The sequence below is a fragment of the Schistocerca gregaria genome, chromosome 3 (assembly GCF_023897955.1).
Source record: "Schistocerca gregaria isolate iqSchGreg1 chromosome 3, iqSchGreg1.2, whole genome shotgun sequence".
Classification (NCBI taxonomy): Eukaryota; Metazoa; Arthropoda; class Insecta; order Orthoptera; family Acrididae; genus Schistocerca; species Schistocerca gregaria.
The window spans coordinates 607,062,470-607,081,349 of NC_064922.1; the positions used below are offsets into that span (position 1 = coordinate 607,062,470).

At 42.9% G+C, this 18,880-nt stretch overlaps 1 protein-coding gene across 1 annotated transcript in view; it reads right to left on the reverse strand.

Annotated features, from left to right (window-relative positions):
- LOC126355977 (UDP-glycosyltransferase UGT5-like) overlaps positions 1-18,880 on the reverse strand; it is a 66,409-nt gene that overhangs the window by 11,331 nt on the left and 36,198 nt on the right. The window contains exons 3-6 of the mRNA XM_050006593.1: positions 14,871-15,052; positions 14,316-14,775; positions 5,703-5,925; positions 5,398-5,617 (exon numbers count right to left, since the gene is read on the reverse strand). Coding sequence (XP_049862550.1) covers positions 5,398-5,617; positions 5,703-5,925; positions 14,316-14,775; positions 14,871-15,052 — 1,085 coding nt within the window. The remainder of the gene's footprint in view (positions 1-5,397; positions 5,618-5,702; positions 5,926-14,315; positions 14,776-14,870; positions 15,053-18,880) is intronic.

Genomic DNA, 18,880 nt, shown 5'->3' on the forward strand with positions numbered 1-18,880 from the left:
AGGTACATATGTGGATTTGAGGAATTATTGTCAATTTCATGCAGTTCATGCGGGAAGGTAGTACTTGCGAGACCGGCTGTTACATCGGATGGCTAGTGCAAGCAACCTTGATATTCCGCAAACGATTCTGTGAGGCAGGTTTACCCGACATCGTTCACACGCAAGAAGGCGCAGTCCGACGGGCGCTGCATACAAGGGTGAATTAATCAAGGCTGCACAGGGCACTGACGTGCTGTGACGAACAACGTACATTATACGATGAAAAGTATCGGGACCCCTGGCTGAAAATGACTTACAGGTTCGTGGACCCCTCCATTGGCAATGCTGGCATTCAGTATGGTGTTGGCCCACTCTTAGCCTTCTTAACAGCTTCTATTCTCGCAGGCGTACGTTCAATGAGGTGCTGGAAGGATTCTTGATAAATGAATTCTTCACGAAGTGCTGCACTGAGGAGACGTATCGATGTCGGTCGGTGAGGCCTGGCACGAAGGCGATCCAAATCATCCCAACACTCTGTGCAGGCCAGTCCATTACAAGGATGTTATTGTCGTGCAGCCACTCCGCCACAGGCCGTACATTATGAAGAGACGCTCGATCGTGTTGGAAGATGCAATCGCCATCCCCGTATTGCTCTTCGACAGTGGGAAGCAAGAGGGTTCTTAAAACATTAAAGAGGGTTCTTAAAACATTAATGTAGGTCTGTGCTGTGAAAGTGCTACGCAAAAGAAAAAAGGGTGCAAGCACCCTTAATGAAAAACACTACCGCACCATAACGCCACAGCCTCCGAATTCTACTGTTGGCACTACACACGCTGGCAGATGACGTTCACCGGTCATTAGCTATACCCACAACTTGCCATCGGATCGCCACATTGTGTATCGTGATTGATCACTCCACACCACGTTTTTACACAGTTCCATCGTTCAACGTTTACGCTCCTTACTCCAAGCGAGGCGTTGTTTGGCATTCACCGGCGTGATGTGTGGCTTACGAGCAGCCGCTCGACCATGAATTCCAAGTTTTCTCACCTCCCGACTGTCTGCCATAGTACTTGCAGTGGATTCTGATGCAGTCTGGAATTCCGGTGTGATGGTCTGGATAGGTATCTGTCTATTACATATTACGACCCTCTTCAGCTGTCGGCGGTCTATGTCCGCCTGTATGATTTTGTGCGACACGTGTCACTTCACGTTTCCACTTCACCATCACGTCGGAAACAGTGGACCTAGGGATGTTGAGGAGTGGGGGAATTTATCGTGCAGACGTACGACACACACTTGTGTCACACTCAATCGTCTGACCACGTTCGAAGTCGGTGAGTTCCGCGGAGCACCCCATTCTGTTCTCTTACAATGTGTAATGACTACTGAGGTCGCTGATAAGGAGTACCTGACAGTAGGTGGCAGCACAATGCACCTAATATGAAAAACGTGTGTTTCTGTGGGTGTCCGGATACTTTTGATCACATAGTGTACGTCGGAGTTAGAACAGCGCCTAGTGACCTGTGTGTAGGGGTCGAAGCGGAATGACGAAAGCTGACGTAGTAGTTATGAAAGAGCACTCAACTTGTGCCCTCCAGAGGATCTACGTCATAAATGTAGGAAAAACACATAAGTAAGCGAGCCCAGTGGCTCTAATGGGGGTCACCGGCGACGACGTTCCGGCGATGGATATTGGCAGCCAAGTGGCCCGTTGAAACTACTGCTAAATTCCGCTGCACAGACGAGCCATAGTTGTGGTGGGGCAGGCCTAACCTTGGAGGTGCACCAGTGCGAGGAGTGAGAGGGCTGCTGGCCTCTGCTCTCTGGGTGGCATCGTCCTGCGGACTGCAAGCAGTTATCCATAGGGGAAGGGGCAGGGCGCGATCTCGCGACCTCCTGGGAGCAGAGCTATCTGTGGTTACTGACCGAACTGCCCTGGGCGGACGGCCAGAGCTGCTAAGCCTCAGCACCACGAGCTCTACATGGGGCCCACGACTTGTGCTTGAAGGAGCAGCCAGCCACGTCCCTGGCTATCGCTCCCGGGCCAGTGGTGCAGCCAACACGAGTGGCGACTGCTTAACCGTGGTGTGAGCGGGAGCGCTTTGTCTGCAAAGTAGCTCAACGCCGACCCAGTAGATTCTGGCAATCGCATTGGCACTGACACACGCACACTCGCCGCGTGGCGCCAAGACCGGGATCAGTGGAGGGCCTGCTGTGTAGTTCTGATGCAGTGAGGTCACTGACATACTTCCCTGTGTTTCTCTGCACGCTTCGGTGTGAGTCAACCTTCTCTCCCAAATCCTAGCTCTCAGTCGTTCTGACACATTACAACCCCTAAGCTCTAGGGGGTTTGTAACATTGCTTCGATACAGGAATATCTGCAGAAAGATGGATCAAATCTCAGTACCAGAGCGATCCTGAGAAACCGACTGTTAAATCCTCAAATCTTCAGGAGCATTCTCATTCATGTCGTTTGTTGAAGTAAACTCTACAAGTTACGATCACAAGTATATACTACAGTATGATTTTGTAAATATGCTTTATCTGTAATGTGCAGATAACATAGACTTACGTAAGAAACTAGAGAGGTTACGAATGGAGAGAAGGGAAAATTCCCATAATAGTGCGTCCCTACCTACCACATTAGTGACTCCTTTTTCGTTAATCAGTGGAGGAATATTTAGTTTTATAAATAACCTACTGATGGCTCTTGGATTTGAGGGCTGGAATGAACATCGATACTGAGTACGCCTCGGTTCTTATCGTAATGGGCTGCAAGGGATTTGTGTCACACTTGAATCTGCCAGTATTTGCATAACGTGCTGTTCGAGCGCCTGTAGGTATTATCGACAGCAGCGAAGTAATTTTACTCAGAGGCAACGTGAGTTCGTGGAGCCTTTCGTAATCGAATTACGAAATTAAATGCTAATACTTGCAAACTGACACATAATGCCAAAGTCAACAAAACTATTCTTCAAGAGGTAGAGCGTAGGTTGCCAGATGCAGTCTTACCGGGCTTGTCAGCTGAAATTTCTTCTAAGATGAGAGTACAATTTTCGGCAGCTTTGGTGGAAACAGATGCGGTGACTAGACGTAGGGAAATGAGGGTGGTTTTTAAAGCGGAAATCACAACTTATCATTGTGGTCAGCCTAAACATAGTCGTTCTACCGGTGGAAAAAAAATCTGATTGGAATGCGTAAGCATACTGGACGCTCTGAGCAGGAACGTCCATGTAGATTGCCACAGGCGCACAGAGGTCGTCGCAGCACAGAACTCGCACTCCGACTTAAAGTGAAACAGAAACACTGCCCCCGCTAGGCGGCGTTCACAGTAAATACATTGACGAAAAAACGTCACAATGCAAATAAATAATTAAGGTAGAGTAATGACATTTCGGGAATACATTTATCTAGGTAACATATTTAAATTATTAACACTGCAAGATCACAGGTTAGTGTTAGCACGAGATAAGCCATTGCAAATGTGAAATGCTCGAACTGACACAATGAAGAAGCAGCAAGTGTGCTTACACTACACGAGTCAAAGAATAAATGAACTTGTACGAATTGTATAAAAAGTTGATGAGTAGCAGGTTCAGACACAGCAAGGAAGCCAGAGAGCCCAAGTCCCACAAAAGGGAAAAAGTGTAAATACAAGTGCCCATTGCTTTAATTGTACTTTCATAAACAGTCAGTAAAGTATTTCTCCAACACGCCCATCTAGGTACACAAACACAATTGCTTCGTCAACAAACAACCATATTGCCGAAACCTGAGACACTTCAGAGGCTTTGCGGCAGGTGAAGTAAGTGACACATGGTATGTCTTCTCACCAACAATCCCTTCCTGTCACGTATAAATACTGGCCATAGTGGCAAGTTGCACGAAATCAGCGACTGCTGTAGAATGGGCTACAGCCCTGAGGCCATCGTCACTCACCCACTAACCGCTGGAGCACCTGTGACCATTTGTTATCCTTCGTGAGAAACTATTTGAGTGTCCACCTGCAGCACCAACTGACCAGGATCAGGCGGCGGTCCTACCACTCCAGAAACCACTGCATGTCTTCTGAAGCCAGCTGCTGCTAGCCAGACATTGAGGTTGAAGTCTCCGCCCAAGATTTCTACACTTCTGTCACTCGACACATCTTAGCAGGTGTCCAACCCACCTTGCTAGGAGCATAGCATTGCCAGACAGTTGCACCATCAGACACAGCCAGCAACGTGGGGAGGGGGGTCATGCAATTGGCACATCACACTTAAGTGGTCACTTTAGATAACCACAGACATCAGCCAGGTAGTGAGGTGGTGCACCATCTTCTATGAAGTAAGCATTTCGTTCTGGTCACCCTCATCGATCTGTGGTATCAAAAATTGTTACAACACATCCAGATACACTATCCCATTGACGGTTCTCTCATGGAAAAAAATTGGCTGTACGCTTTGTTCTTGCTTAGTGTACAAAAAACATTCAGTTTAGGATTATCACGAACATGTGGAAATATTTGATGTGGATTTTCACTCCCGAATTCCTACAGTTCTGTTTGGTAAACTTGCCACTTAAGTGAAAAGTCATCAGGAAAGATGATTTTGACCAAGAAATGTCCATCCTCATATAATCGATTTAACATATCCGCACAGAAGTGCTTGCGAGCAATTTTATCAGTGTCTTTTATCACCTGTACGATCTTCAGTCTGTACGGTTTCAAATGCAAACCGTTTCTAAACACACACCAAACAGTCATATGTGGGATTTCAGTTCGCGAGATGCACACTGAGTCGATTCCGTAGGGCTGTTGACAAAACGTTGTCTCACTCGCTCAACGACGCCATCACATGTGCGTGGTGGATTAAATGATTTGCCATGTCTTACCGAACACCCTGTTTCTACAAAACATTTATGACAATCGTAAATTGTAGGCCTTTTAGGAGGATCTTTAGTATACTTGGTACGGAAATTGCGCTGAACTGCTGTCGCCGACTTCGATTCTTCAAACCAAAACACACAGCTAGCACGCTCGAGTCCAGTGAAGGCAGCCATCTTCAACGCAGCTGCCACTAGCGCTCCTTACAGTTCGATTCGGCACTAGCTTATTATGCGAGATAAAACATTATGTATTTCCCTACAAATTGTCACTACAATCACCTCTGTAGGTACTATGAATTAATTTATATGAATTTTCAAAGTTGTAAAGTCGTTTCTGAAACACACTGTATTAGTTCTGTATTCTCTACTGATATAACAGTCTTCTCATTTACAGATGTTGGTATATTACGTAAATGCAAAGTTTTCGACTATTTGTAAAGTTTTGTATCTCTAAAGTACTCACACAAAGACAGTAGTGTTTGTCTCATTCCCTGTTATGAGTTTTGTGCAACTTCGTGCTGAAAGTGTAGCTGTGAATTTGTGTTTTACCTTTGATCACTTATAAAAGTGCGAATAGCGTCCAAAACAGTAGCAGTTGTGACGTCTTTAAACTCCAGACGGTAGCCAATGCCTGCTTGAACCATTTTCGCCACATTGTTTTGTTGGTCACTCATGAACGGAATTCCGATTAGAGGAACACCAAAGTAGGCTGCCTCATTCATACTCTGGAGCCCACCTTGTGTAATGAACAGTTTGATGTTTGGATGAGCTGCAGAACAGAAGAACCATGTCGTCTCATTACGTCAATATATGCTACCATTAGATATCCTGACTGACGTAAAGGTTTCACATACCCAACACATCTTGCTGCGGGAGCCACTTGGATATTTTGACGTTTCCTGGACGGCCTGGCAGGTCATCTGCTTCCCACTTCCACAGCACCCTCTGTGGCAGCTGCGAGAAAGCCTCTAGGAAGGCCCGGCGCTTGTGCTCGGGCATCGCACTGCCTCGGACGTTGGTGCCCAAGCTGAAGTAGATGACTCCATATTCGGCGCCGTCTAGAAAACTTTGAATATCCTATGACATTTCATAAAACAGACTTTAAGTTATACAGCATTAACAGTCATGAGGCGTTGACGTCTTAGATACTATCTTCTGTTCCTCCATTAAATATTACAATATGTGCATCCCTACGTAGCCTATTACATTTCTAGTCGTCCATAATACGTTATAGATATCTTATTGTTTTATTTCTTTGAAATTCATCGTTCTAGTCCTCCTTACCAGCCGCAGCTACCACCCCAACCCTCTCACATACCTGTCCCACCAAACAACTGCTTTTTTTCAAATGACAATTATCTCACTTATAAAAGTCCAGGTCAACCATTACAATACACCCTTTAATGTGATAAGTAATATGTAAAATCTTATTTCCCCTCTTATCCTTTGCAAAGAATCCCTCGGTGGTGCTCCGTCAATGCGCTTAAATTGTACACATTTTTTTGCGCGGTCCAACTGCTTCTGTTTCTCTAAACAAATTTCCCTTCAATCCACACTGCACGCCTGTCAAGTGACTTTCTTTCATACCTACTGTCATAGGAGCTGCTTTTCCATTGCTGTGTTATTATGGCTATCATCAAACTTATTTTGTTCAAAAGGCACTATTCTCCTGTATCTGGATGTGATATCTTTGTCTTTTAATGAGTGTTTCCCACTTTTTGTACGTAGGTAATGAGTCTGCTATATTTCAAAACTAATATATTTGCTTTTTTATCCCTGAACCCACATTTTATATTAACTAATCTCCTCACTGCATTTCTCAGTTCTTCTAGGACAGTCTTACCTTCAGCCAAAAGTCTATGTGCCATTTGAGCTTTATCAGCATCCTCCAACAAACGCTCTTAGTCTGGTTTAACGGCTCTTGACCGGGGTTCACAAAACTGCAGAATTTGTTAAAAGGCGTCATATTCGCCTTTGTGTGTAGGGTATTATTTATTTCACAGTTGTAGTTTCGGTCTTTGGGCCATTTTCAAGTGGTACTGCAAAAGATTTTGCTTCAGTGCATGGCAGACTTCAACATCCTTGGACATGTAGGCACGTCATCGTGATGAACAGACCTTTTCACTGTGGAAATAGAGTAATATTAGACGAATGCGAAACTGTGTACGCAATTTACGTTATTTGATGACATACAGAGCTTCGCTCCTGTCTGATGTTGCTGTATCTCTGCAGTGAAAAGGCCCACTTTTGACGTTGTGCCAGAGGATTTTTGAAGTATGAAATGTGCTGAAGCAAAATCTTTTGAAGTACCTCATGAAAATGGCCCAGAGGCCGAATTTGTAATTGTGAAATAAATAATCCCAGAATCAGTGGCGAATATGATGTCCATTAAACAAAACCACTGTATTTCTTCTTAAGCTTCCGTTCATTATGTTTTCGACATACTATTTAAACAAGAATGACGATCAGTTACTTCCCATCCTACACCTTTCTGAACATTAGCATGTCTTCCTAGATTTTCCAATCACATAACCTGTAATTTTCTTTATGTTGGACAGTCCATTAGTCACAAGACTGTGTACATTATCCTCTTCCATCAAAGAAATTCATAAATATTACTTTTATTAATAAGTTTAGAAACTGTGCCATGCAGGTGCGTATCTTTTCCTAATATCGGTTGCATCCGCTCTGGGTTTCTCTATGGCTCATCGCTGGGAGATCAGAGGACTCTTGGCCACAAGAGTGCGGACGTAAGCAGTGGCGGACCGGATTTAAGCCCGAGCTCGGTTAGCTATGGGAAATTGACAGGTTGGCAGCTGTGGCGCTTGGAGGTCAGCGTGTTTTTGACGGAATCACGCCGGGTATTTATTTAACGTGCAGTTATTGAACCGTGGAAGGAACGAGTTTGTTTGGGGGAATCACTGTGAACCTTCCCTATGATAACAGGCATTAATTTTTAGCTCAGTAAATGCATCCTTATTGTTTTCGCTCGGTATTAGTCTCTTTACACCCGTCTGTTGTGAACGAAAGGCCCTTATTTGTGGTTTTGATCCAAAGCACGTTTTAGCAAATTGTGGCGAACGTGCATCAAGTTTGTTGTCTTGTCGCCATGTCACTGAAGTTTCTTAAAGGCGTTTTCATTAATTTCAATCTGTAAATTTCTTGCCTTGATATTGCTTACTATTTTCCTTTTTAGGCGCCTTGTATTTTAGTCCGTATTACTGTTTCCCGTTTTAATGAAAATAGTGTTGCTTTGAAGTTGTCAGCCTCTGCTCGTTTTTTAATTTATTCAGATACTATTTATCCCTCAGCCTAGTTCGCTTTATACAGTGCTTAGGCCTATTGGAACTCGTGTATTGGCTTATACTTAAGTAGAGTAAGGTTTAATTCTGTCTGTATGTGTTTGACGCAGGACAGGCTAGTCTTTATTTAATGAAATTTTTGCTAGGGACTTCACTGTATGCTTTAACGGAGCCGATGATATTCACCAGTTTTGTGATACAATTGTTAAAAAGGTACCTATTTTCGTAAGGTTCAAATGGTTCAAATGGCTCTGAGCACTATGGGACTCAACTGCTGTGGTTATCAGTCCCCTAGAACTTAGAACTACTTAAACCTAACTAACCTAAGGACATCACACACATCCATGCCCGGGGCAGGATTCGAACCTGCGACCGTAGCAGTCACACGGTCCCGGACTGCGCGCCTAGAACCGCGAGACCACCGCGACCGGATATTTTCGTAAGGCAGCTGGGCTGGGCAGTTGGTTACATCAGGTTCGTATTACTTGTCATTTGCTGCCTGTTTGAACTGGCTGAGTGGATGCTATTTGTCGTCCTTTTATTTGCTTAGGTACCTGCCAGGCCTTGCCCATTGTCTTTGTGTATTTGCTCGGCTACTGCTGTTGTTTCCCGGTCGTCCCGAGGTTAGGGGTTTACCTCACTTCTAACTTTTCAATTATCTAGGCAGTAGGTGATTTAATATAAATGATTTCTTTTAAATGTCCAAGCAAATCTAAGAAATGTTGTCTTTAAGATCAGCCTGTTACTTGTTTCGTCATTTTGTTGTAAATCTCAGTACGTAGTTACTTATGCATTCCTTGCGATTTAGGCAAATTTCAGGCAAACATTTAAGCACTTTCAGCTGTTATAAACCTTTTTTGCATGGTCAACAGCCATTAATTCGGTTAAGCTGTCCATGTTCTTATTTATCTGAATACTACAGAAGTTTAGTATATGTAAAATTTGTGGTACCCTTAAAATTTTGTTTTGCTTCAACATGAACCGTTTGGTGAAACTGCAAAATATAGTCATTGGTTTCAGCATTTATGTTCTTAATCTATATTTGTTTATTCCCACTGCAACTGCTTACCGTATTGTGACACGCTTTTATCATTGGGCCCTAACCCATTGGTGCAGATGATAATAATAATTTTCGAATGGTATTGAACTATTACTTTGAACTGTTTGTGCTGTACCTAATTGTAACCTAAGTTAGTCTGGCTTACCAATAAACATATTTATTATTGGATCAAAGCCAATTTGGCACCTTCTAAGTTTGTTATTTGATTTTCTTACTGTCATTCCCTTATTGGAGTATTTTTCTTATCTTAAATATTTTGATTGTTTTAATCAACAGGCTTTGGAAGGCCCAACGATACCGACCGACCGCCACGTCACTCTCGGTCGATAGGTGTCACTGGATGCGGATCAGCAAATTGCTCTCCTGGCCGTTGTCAGTCTTCGTGGTCGGAGCCGCTGCTTCTCTATAATGGTTTCTTTTCCTCTGAATACTATTCCAGTCTGTAATTGACAATTCTCATACACCCAGCAGATTTTTTCGCGCCTTTTCATGTTTTCGGAAAGTATGAAATTAAGCTTCCACTTTCATAAGATTATGACTGTCATATTACTTTTTAAAGCTCCCATTGGTTTTCGAAACTTCGAAGGTGTCTAATTGACTCACGCAGACTTGTTTCAGCTCCTATCAAACAATTCTCCATTAAATACTGAGTATTTCACAGAATAACTTATTTCTTCCACGTCGAAATCCTCCTCCATTTCTACCACACTAAAGGAGAGAGCTATGTTCCACCAAACGATCTCACAGTATACTGTTGAAAATAGTTTGTCTTGTTTTGCTCTACCAATTTGCATCTTGTGGAGCAGCAGACGTACTATGACTTTTCCAAAATTAAATAAAATCTTCCAGTCAACACCTATTCCAATTTATTTCTCGTAATTTCTTTTAGTATCTCTTAAAGTCACAAGATACATAAATTCAGATTATATATTTGGTAAGTTCAATGAAACTGGCGATTAAATACAATTAGACTCTAGTAACAATATTCAGGAACACAACATTTAAATATGAACAGTGTGAAGCAAAAATAATTAACGTATTATAAACATTGTTTTTATTTAACACGCACAGTATCGAGTTGCGTGTTCCTTATAAAATGAACCAATGCCTCCGGAGTACATCGAGTGACATTGTTAATTTTTTTCTAGTTCATCCGTATTAACCACAAAAAAGGAACGAGAGAAGTGAAAAACACTTACAGAACGGGAACGCACTTTAGACTCCCAGCTGCCAACCTTGTAGGGTAGGGAAGCACTGTTTCACAAAAAAGGAACGTTCCAAAAGAATTTCTTTTTAGTGAAATCGACTATGATGAGAATATAGTACATTGCTTGTTTACTGTCCCCGTTGTCATCAGCAACTGGACAGTTGAAACCTGGTACCGTCACATCACCAATTACCCACCAGCAAAATACTGTTAATGAAAATTTCATCCACTGCCACAGATTCTGACGGCCCTCTACTTGGCAGTGCACAAGTACGGGATGTGGAGATACATTTCAAAAGTAGGGATCCTTCAAAGATATGTAAAAAATTATAATAAATAAAACCAAGGGGACAAATCTAGTTCTAGACATGACTTCCTGGAAAGACCAGATGCAGCACGAATTCATAAAGGAATAGGCAGCTCATATGCATTCTAGACTGATTAACAATAGAAAAACCGGAGGGAGAAAACTTCAGAAGATAACTACTGGATATGGATTACGTAAGAAGATACAGGGCGTGGGGTATGAAGTAATGGAAGATCAAAGGAGACAGATACTGAATCCAGGTAGTCGATTAATCGATGATTTTATTAATAAGAACACAGTCATTATGTACAGAAATGCTCATCTACGAATCTAGACTTAGCATAACCATAGTATTTGGCTAAGTCTACAGATAATATAATAACTCATTTTTCTGAATTTCTCAACTGTAGTGTGTTACTTACAGACAATTGTCTACAGAAGTTTATTTAGTTTCGACTTCGTAGGGAACTGACACAAGAAACTGTGCGAACCGGGGGAGATGTAGTTAAGTTCATACAACTCTAGAATATTTATGAACATAAGCAGATTTGTAAACGAGAATTATATGTGTGGACATGTATGATAGTTAATAGTTTTATACACTACTTCATGTAGCCACACGAAAAACTGACGCAAAACGTAAGTCGAAATTTTCATCGTTATCAAAACATTTGTTTTAGTTGTGAACTATATGTAGAGAACTAGTATACTAAATAATTTTCACATTTACCTGAAGTAACAATATACTGTTTACAGAAAACATTTTAAATTTGCAATTGGCTTTATAGATACTGCTGCAAGTTTACATAAAATGGTGGATGTAAGTGACTCCATCTGATGCTTGATGTAGAAGAGGAACTGTAATAAGCTTTATGATGAAAGAATATGGGACTATTATCAAACAACCATTTAAACATGAACCCCCTCACACTGGTCTCTGTGTTGAAAGTGTCTTGTACCTACTATTTCTAAACCTAACGCTGGATCAGAAGATACTAAGATTAAAGATATACTTTAGGATAAGGATACTTCATTAGTGTGGTCGCCTCCTCTTTTCCATTTATTCAACGAAGTTATCTTGCTCTTAGCTATTGGTTTTTTTATTTTACTATTGCAGTTTCGGCATTTGTGCGATTTTCAAGGATAAGATGTGGACATATAGGTTGTCATTAAGCAGAGATAACAACGAAATATCCACATATCTGTCTAATGTCTGCCTATATTCAAAAATATTATACCTGAAAATGGCATAAATGTCAAAACTGCAATTCTAAAATAAAACACTAACAGCTAAAAGTAAGATAACTGTGGTGTCAACATCAGACACCACACTTGCTAGGTGGTAGCCTTTAAATCGGCCGCGGTCCGGTAGTATACATCGGACCCGCGTGTCGCCACTATCAGTGATTGCAGACCGAGCGCCGCCACACGGCAGGTATAGAGTGACTTCCTAGCACTCGCCCCAGTTGTACAGCCGACTTTGCTAGCGATGGTTCACTGCCTACTTACATTCTCATTTGCCGAGAAGATAGTTTAGCATAGCCTTGAGCTACGTCATTTGCTACGACCTAGCAAGGCGCCATTATCAGTTACTGTTGATATTGTGAACTATGTACCGTCAAGAGCGACGTTCATCATTAATGGATTAAAGTTAAGTATTCCACCAGCTGCGTCCGTTGTTTCTAAATTCTAATTTCCTTGTCCTGTTCCAGACCTCACGCCAGCCTGCGTGAGCTAAATCGCGTGCCTTTCGGCCTCCTCTACTAACACGGTGTTGGCTCTCCTGCCAACCACAAAAATAACATCATTTAAAAAATGAAAAATGCTGTAAACAAATATTACTCGAGAACAATGCTTCGTCTTCTGCTCGATGCTTTTTATTCTCTAATCATTTATAGGTACATCAATCTCCACTAATGGATTTATCCGCCATAACCATAGCTTCTCCAGATCTATGCACGTGTTCCTGAATTTAGATCGACAGCTTCTTAGTTCTGTATGACAGCCTGCTAATGTACAACCTTAAAACACACGACATCAAGAGTATCAAGTGTATCATCAAGAGTATGACATTATCGCCAATGTGCAGAGGGTACTTCCTTCGGTTAAAAATACCGTTACTTACGGCCTCACATACTGGCATTTCAACTCTATGGGTCCTGCTTCATGTGACTTTGTTTCTAGAAAAAGAACACGGAATTCAGCTTGTCCCTCTAATGAGTAAGATACTTTATGTATAAATAAATCTATAGCTCTTGAATAGATGAGGTTTTGTTTCTTGTGAGAAAAATCTGGGACTTTGATTTATTTCATACATTTTGTTATTTTCGTACGTATAGCGGTGAAAGACTTAAGAAAATCATTCAATCTAAAAACATTAACGTGCTACTGAAATGTTTTCCTAAATATTCCCCAGAATTACCTATATAAAGTACAAGGTCATTTTGATACAACTTTATAATATTAACTGTTGCTTTTTAATTTATCTGTGCCTTTGCGTTGCGAATAGCTGTTTTCCAAACTTGTCGCCATTATAAAAGACTCTTGAAGTTGGCTGCCTGTCATGAAATGTTGTCGATGTAAGTTATGTTAGTATGTTTCTATTATCTGTGAAGTACAACCCCTTGGCCCTAGGATTACATGATTTGCATGTAATGATTCTTTCAGTAACATTTATGTGCATCATGTAAGGAAATGTGGCACGGAAATTTACAGTAGTGATGAACAGACAACGTCGACCGCGTGCTGAGGGTGATCGTGGACAATGAAATTTTATGTTGAACACTATTGAAAAACGATTTCAAAAGACTTGTAGATCGCTAAGAGTTTATACAGGTATCTAGGACCATGGATGTCAGTACTACCTGGGAGTGATTAACAATGGTATGATAATATGCATCTACGTGGTTACGGTCTGCATATTAATAGGAGTTACAAGTAAGAGGTTGTACGTTCCAGAAAATCTGGCTTATGAATTAGGCAGTGTGCATGTACTACATAAATTAATAGGAGGTAGTTTGTGAAGCACAGACTCCAAAGCACCCATAAGGAGGTACAGTTTACGCATTCTTGTTGTGTATTATTCGAAAAGAAGTTGTTTGTAAATACAAGTTTTATTCACCTAGGTATCTTTATGAATCATGGATAAATTGGTATCTGCAGGTTGATATGTGTTGCTGATCTGATGCAGAAGATTTTTAACAATGTCTGTGTTCCATATCTCTGTTCCGGGTTCTCTTGCAAATAGTTAATGACTTCTTTCCTCACTTGATACTTGCTTTGGAGTAAAACACACCTGATATCATTCCTCTGGGTTTGTCTTTGGGAGGTTGCTGACTCACTACCGCTCCCTTCCAGTCATCCTGCTTTAGGTTTGTCTGATACATCCAAATCGTTTCATTTCCTCCATCAACGAGCAGCTGATTCCTCGCTTAATTCTTCTCCCCCTGAGATACTTCTCCATTTATGTTAAATTTTACTCCTCCCTGATTTTCATGCATTCTTGTCTTCTTTCCCATTATGTGCATCTAATATCGTATCAACACTGATTTATTAAACTAAGCATTTAATTGCAGCAACATTAGTACCTACCTTGGGTAGAGGCTTACGTTGCTTTTCGATGTGCAGCCCTGTCAGTTCTATCACATTTGGTAGCATCGGCCGTGGGTAGTTCATGCTAAAGTGATTATTGACAAGGATCAGGCTTACGTTTGTTTCTGTTTTCAGCACAGATGGCGGTTCTGCACCGAAATACGTTCTCATGACCTCATCTTGAGTCTTCAGTATTACATACCGCCAAATGTAATTCAGATGGAGTATTATGTAGGTGTTGTACATTCGCTCCCAGAAGGACATGTGATCGGAGTAGCCAAGCAAGAGATCTGGGCAGTAGGAAGGATTGTTGGGATTTCCATACGAGGTATGGACGGGAGAGGGGATACCTAGGGACACGAAACCAATCAGCGGCGGTGATCCCAGCTCGTGTACCAAACCGTAGTAGCATTGGTACATGAGGTGCTCCAGAATAATGAGGTCGAAAGACGGCCGGGATCTGAAACATGAAGCCGCTAGTAGATTACTCGACATCAAACGTTTGAAAGCTATCAAATATTGCTTTTTACATATACACTCCATTGTGCCACTTACGTGAGGAAGTCTTTGATCTGAGAAGAGCCAAGCTGTAGTTCGCAAATGCGTTTCCCAGCTTCATCCATCATATTCATCAATGCAATGGGACTTGTTTCAGACATGGATGTAAAATCAAACGTTGCTCGCCAATAATCGTAAGTACTAGACAAGTCTATTTCCGTGTAATTCTGTAAATTTTTCTGAAAAGAAATTATTAAGTATTTCAGTAATAATTTTGTGTACGTTGCTACTTCTACTGTTTACACAGTGCATAAGTCTAATTGGCTGGCCTCGACAAACATCAACTTTCTGACACATCTTTCAATTTTCTGGCTAACTGTTTTGTGTGTAAGATCGATATCACCCTTGATGTTGCAAACAATCTGATGGGGCTGAGGCGTGGCGCCTTAAGCCCCTATTACATGATGCGCGTAAACCGTACACCTATGCACCAGCGCTACAAGCGCACATACCTGAAACTAAAGACTCGTTCACGTAGACCTATTACACCATGCACGCGGGATATACTTGCCACACATGCGCAGTACACAGTGATAACGAGCAAATCGCAAACAGAACTGCCTGACCTCTTGCAAAGTCGTTCATTCTACCGCGCGAAACGCAAGAGGTGCCCTGTGACATATTAGATTATTAGAACAAAGTTCTTTATTTATGTGACTTAAGGTTCCTATTTAATAAGAAATTGCTTTGTCATTATTTATTAAGTAACTGCTATTCTCTTACATAGGTTACTACTGTCCTGAATTACAGACTCTACAGTTAGTTTTATATTACGAGACTTGGTTACATAGCTATGTGTATTCATACAGCATTTTGCACATGGAGGACCCACTGGTTTTTAGAGCTATTGACCTGGCAGTGACAGCAAATCTTCGGATTAGGGCACAATGACAACGAAAACAAAAAGGCTAACGTTTCTGAGTTCGACCGCTGCTGAAAAGAAGGGACAGTGGTGGGGGATTATATTCACTGCTTATGAAAGAACTGAGGCCCGAAGATCCACATGAATTTTGGAGATTCGTGAGGATAAATTTGGCCACTTTCGAGAAGCTGCTGTCTATCATAGAAGATCGAATTACTAAGTGTGACACAGTAATAAGGGAGGCTATCTGAAATTCTCGAAAGTAAGAATTAAATCATATGTTTACACGTTTTATGATCAAACCAGCTTAGACCACGCATAAAATATCGGTCGATGCCCTATTACGTTGCCGGCTGGTTGTAACATTACGTTTCCTAGCTACTGGGGAATCATTTAGGAGTCTGTGCACGGACATTCTCCCCTATCACGGCCAGTTTCTGACACGCTGAAATAAAGCAAGAGATGCAGTCAAATCAAACATGAACTTTCTTAAATTAAGGCGTTACTATACAAAACGAAAATCATCGTATAACGTTCTATGCACATTACTCAGAAAGAAATGATTGCCGACGTACTTTATTAAGATACAGCTGATCATACATACATCTTTCCTCGCTGTACCCTTAACGCCTCTTTGTTCCATTTCATTTCTAGAATACGAAGCTATCAATAGTAAATATGCTTTCACAAACAGCTAGTATAAAAAAAGAGTCTACTGAAAAAAAAGTTTTTTCTGCATTTATGAAACCTACTTACTAATAAAAATGTGTAAAAATCCCCAGACGAAAATTTGGAATCAGCCACTAGTAATGTGTCTGCTAATTTTCGTAGTTTCGCGCTTTCTACCGCTATAATCCTTTCGTCATAAGAATAAGCTTGATGTAAACATTGCACTGTAGTGACCTATTTCTGACAATCGATCCCTACAGTGCTTCATAAACATTCCGTACAGTGATATAGTTATTCTTTGACTTAGCTTTTGTTAGTTATTCCGTGCTGTTCATGTCTACACAATTCATTCATGTGTGTAGTGTTCAGAATAAAGGAATTGTTTTCTCCAACACCCACATTTGGTGACACCCGACGAACTACGTTAACATCCGCGTCGGCTTCAGCGTTTAACGAAGTTCCGCAACGTTCACATTTATACACTCCTGGAAATGGAAAAAAGAACACATTGACACCGGTGTGTCAGACCCACCATACTTGCTCCGGACACAGCGAGAGGGCTGTACAAGCAATGATCACACGCACGGGACAGCGGACACACCAGGAACCGCGGTGTTTCCCGTCGAATGGCGCTAGCTGCGCAGCATTTGTGCACCGCCGCCGTCAGTGTCAGCCAGTTTGCCGTGGCATACGGAGCTCCATCGCAGTCTGTAACACTGGTAGCATGCCGAGACAGCGTGGACGTGAACCGTATGTGCACTTGACGGACTTTGAGCGAGGGCGTATAGTGGGCATGCGGGAGGCCGGGTGGACGTACCGCCGAATTGCTCAACACGTGGGGCGTGAGATCTCCACAGTACATCGATGTTGTCGCCAGTGGTCGGCGGAAGGTGCACGTGCCCGTCGACCTAGGACCGGACCGCAGCGACGCACGGATGCACGCCAAGAACGTAGGATCCTACACAGTGCCGTAGGGGACCGCACCGCCACTTCCCAGCAAATTAGGGACACTGTTGTTCCTGGGATATCGGCGAGGACCATTCGCAACCGTCTCCATGAAGCTGGGCTACGGTCCCGCACACCGTTAGGCCGTCTTCCGCTCACGCCCCAACATCGTGCAGCCCGCCTCCAGTGGTGTCGCGACAGGCGTGAATGGAGGGACGAATGGAGACGTGTCGTCTTCAGCGATGAGAGTCGCTTCTGCCTTGGTGCCAATGACGGCCGTATGCGTGTTTGGCGCCGTGCAGGTGAGCGCCACAATCAGGACTGCATACGACCGAGGCACACAGGGCCAACACCCGGCATCATGGTGTGGGGAGCGATCTCCTACACTGGCCGTACACCTCTGGTGATCGTCGAGGGGACACTGAATAGTGCACGGTACATCCAAACCGTCATCGAACCCATCGTTCTAGCATTCCTAGACCGGCAAGGGAACTTGCTGTTCCAACAGGACAATGCACGTCCGCATGTATCCCGTGCCACCCAACGTGCTCTAGAAGGTGTAAGTCAACTACCCTGGCCAGCAAGATCTACGGATCTGTCCCCCATTGAGCATGTTTGGGACTGGATGAAGCGTCGTCTCACGCGGTCTGCACGTCCAGTACGAACGCTGGTCCAACTGAGGCGCCAGGTGGAAATGGCATGGCAAGCCGTTCCACAGGACTACATCCAGCATCTCTACGATCGTCTCCATGGGAGAATACCAGCCTGCATTGCTGCGAAAGGTGGACATACACTGTACTAGTGCCGACATTGTGCATGCTCTGTTGCCTGTGTCTATGTACCTGTGGTTCTGTCAGTGTGATCATGTGATGTATCTGACCCGAGGAATGTGTCAATAAAGTTTCCCCTTCCTGGGACAATGAATTCACGGTGTTCTTATTTCAATTTCCAGGAGTGTAACTTCCGCGCCAGCCGCGTCGGACTCATTTCAGCACGATAATGACCGATTCGCCAGTCTCAATTCAATCTGAAGCCAGCAGTGCAATTAACAGGGTGACGATAAAACCTCCACCATTCTGGTTGCATAATCCTCTATTGCGGTTTGCCCAGTTGGAGAGCCAGTTCGTCCTTGCATAAATATCGGCGGACGAACCTAAGTACAGCTATGTGGTTGCAGCACTTACAGAAGATCTAGCAGCAGAAGTACAAGATATCCTAGCCGTACCACCGGATACCGATCGTTATGCATCCATTAAAAACGCATTAATAACGCGTTTGTCACAATCAGAGGCAAAACGGCTAGAGAAGCTACTGCGCACTGAAGAAGTCGGAGATCGCACCCCATCACAACTCTTACGTCGTTTGCGCACACTGGCAAGTAACACTGTAACTGATGATGTGCTACGAAATATATGGCTGTCTCGGTTGCCGCCAGATACTCAAAAATTCTCACGGTATGTGCAGGCGATTTAAACGCACTGGCACAAACGGCCGACAGGTTAACTGAAATGTATCCCACATCAAGTGTCTC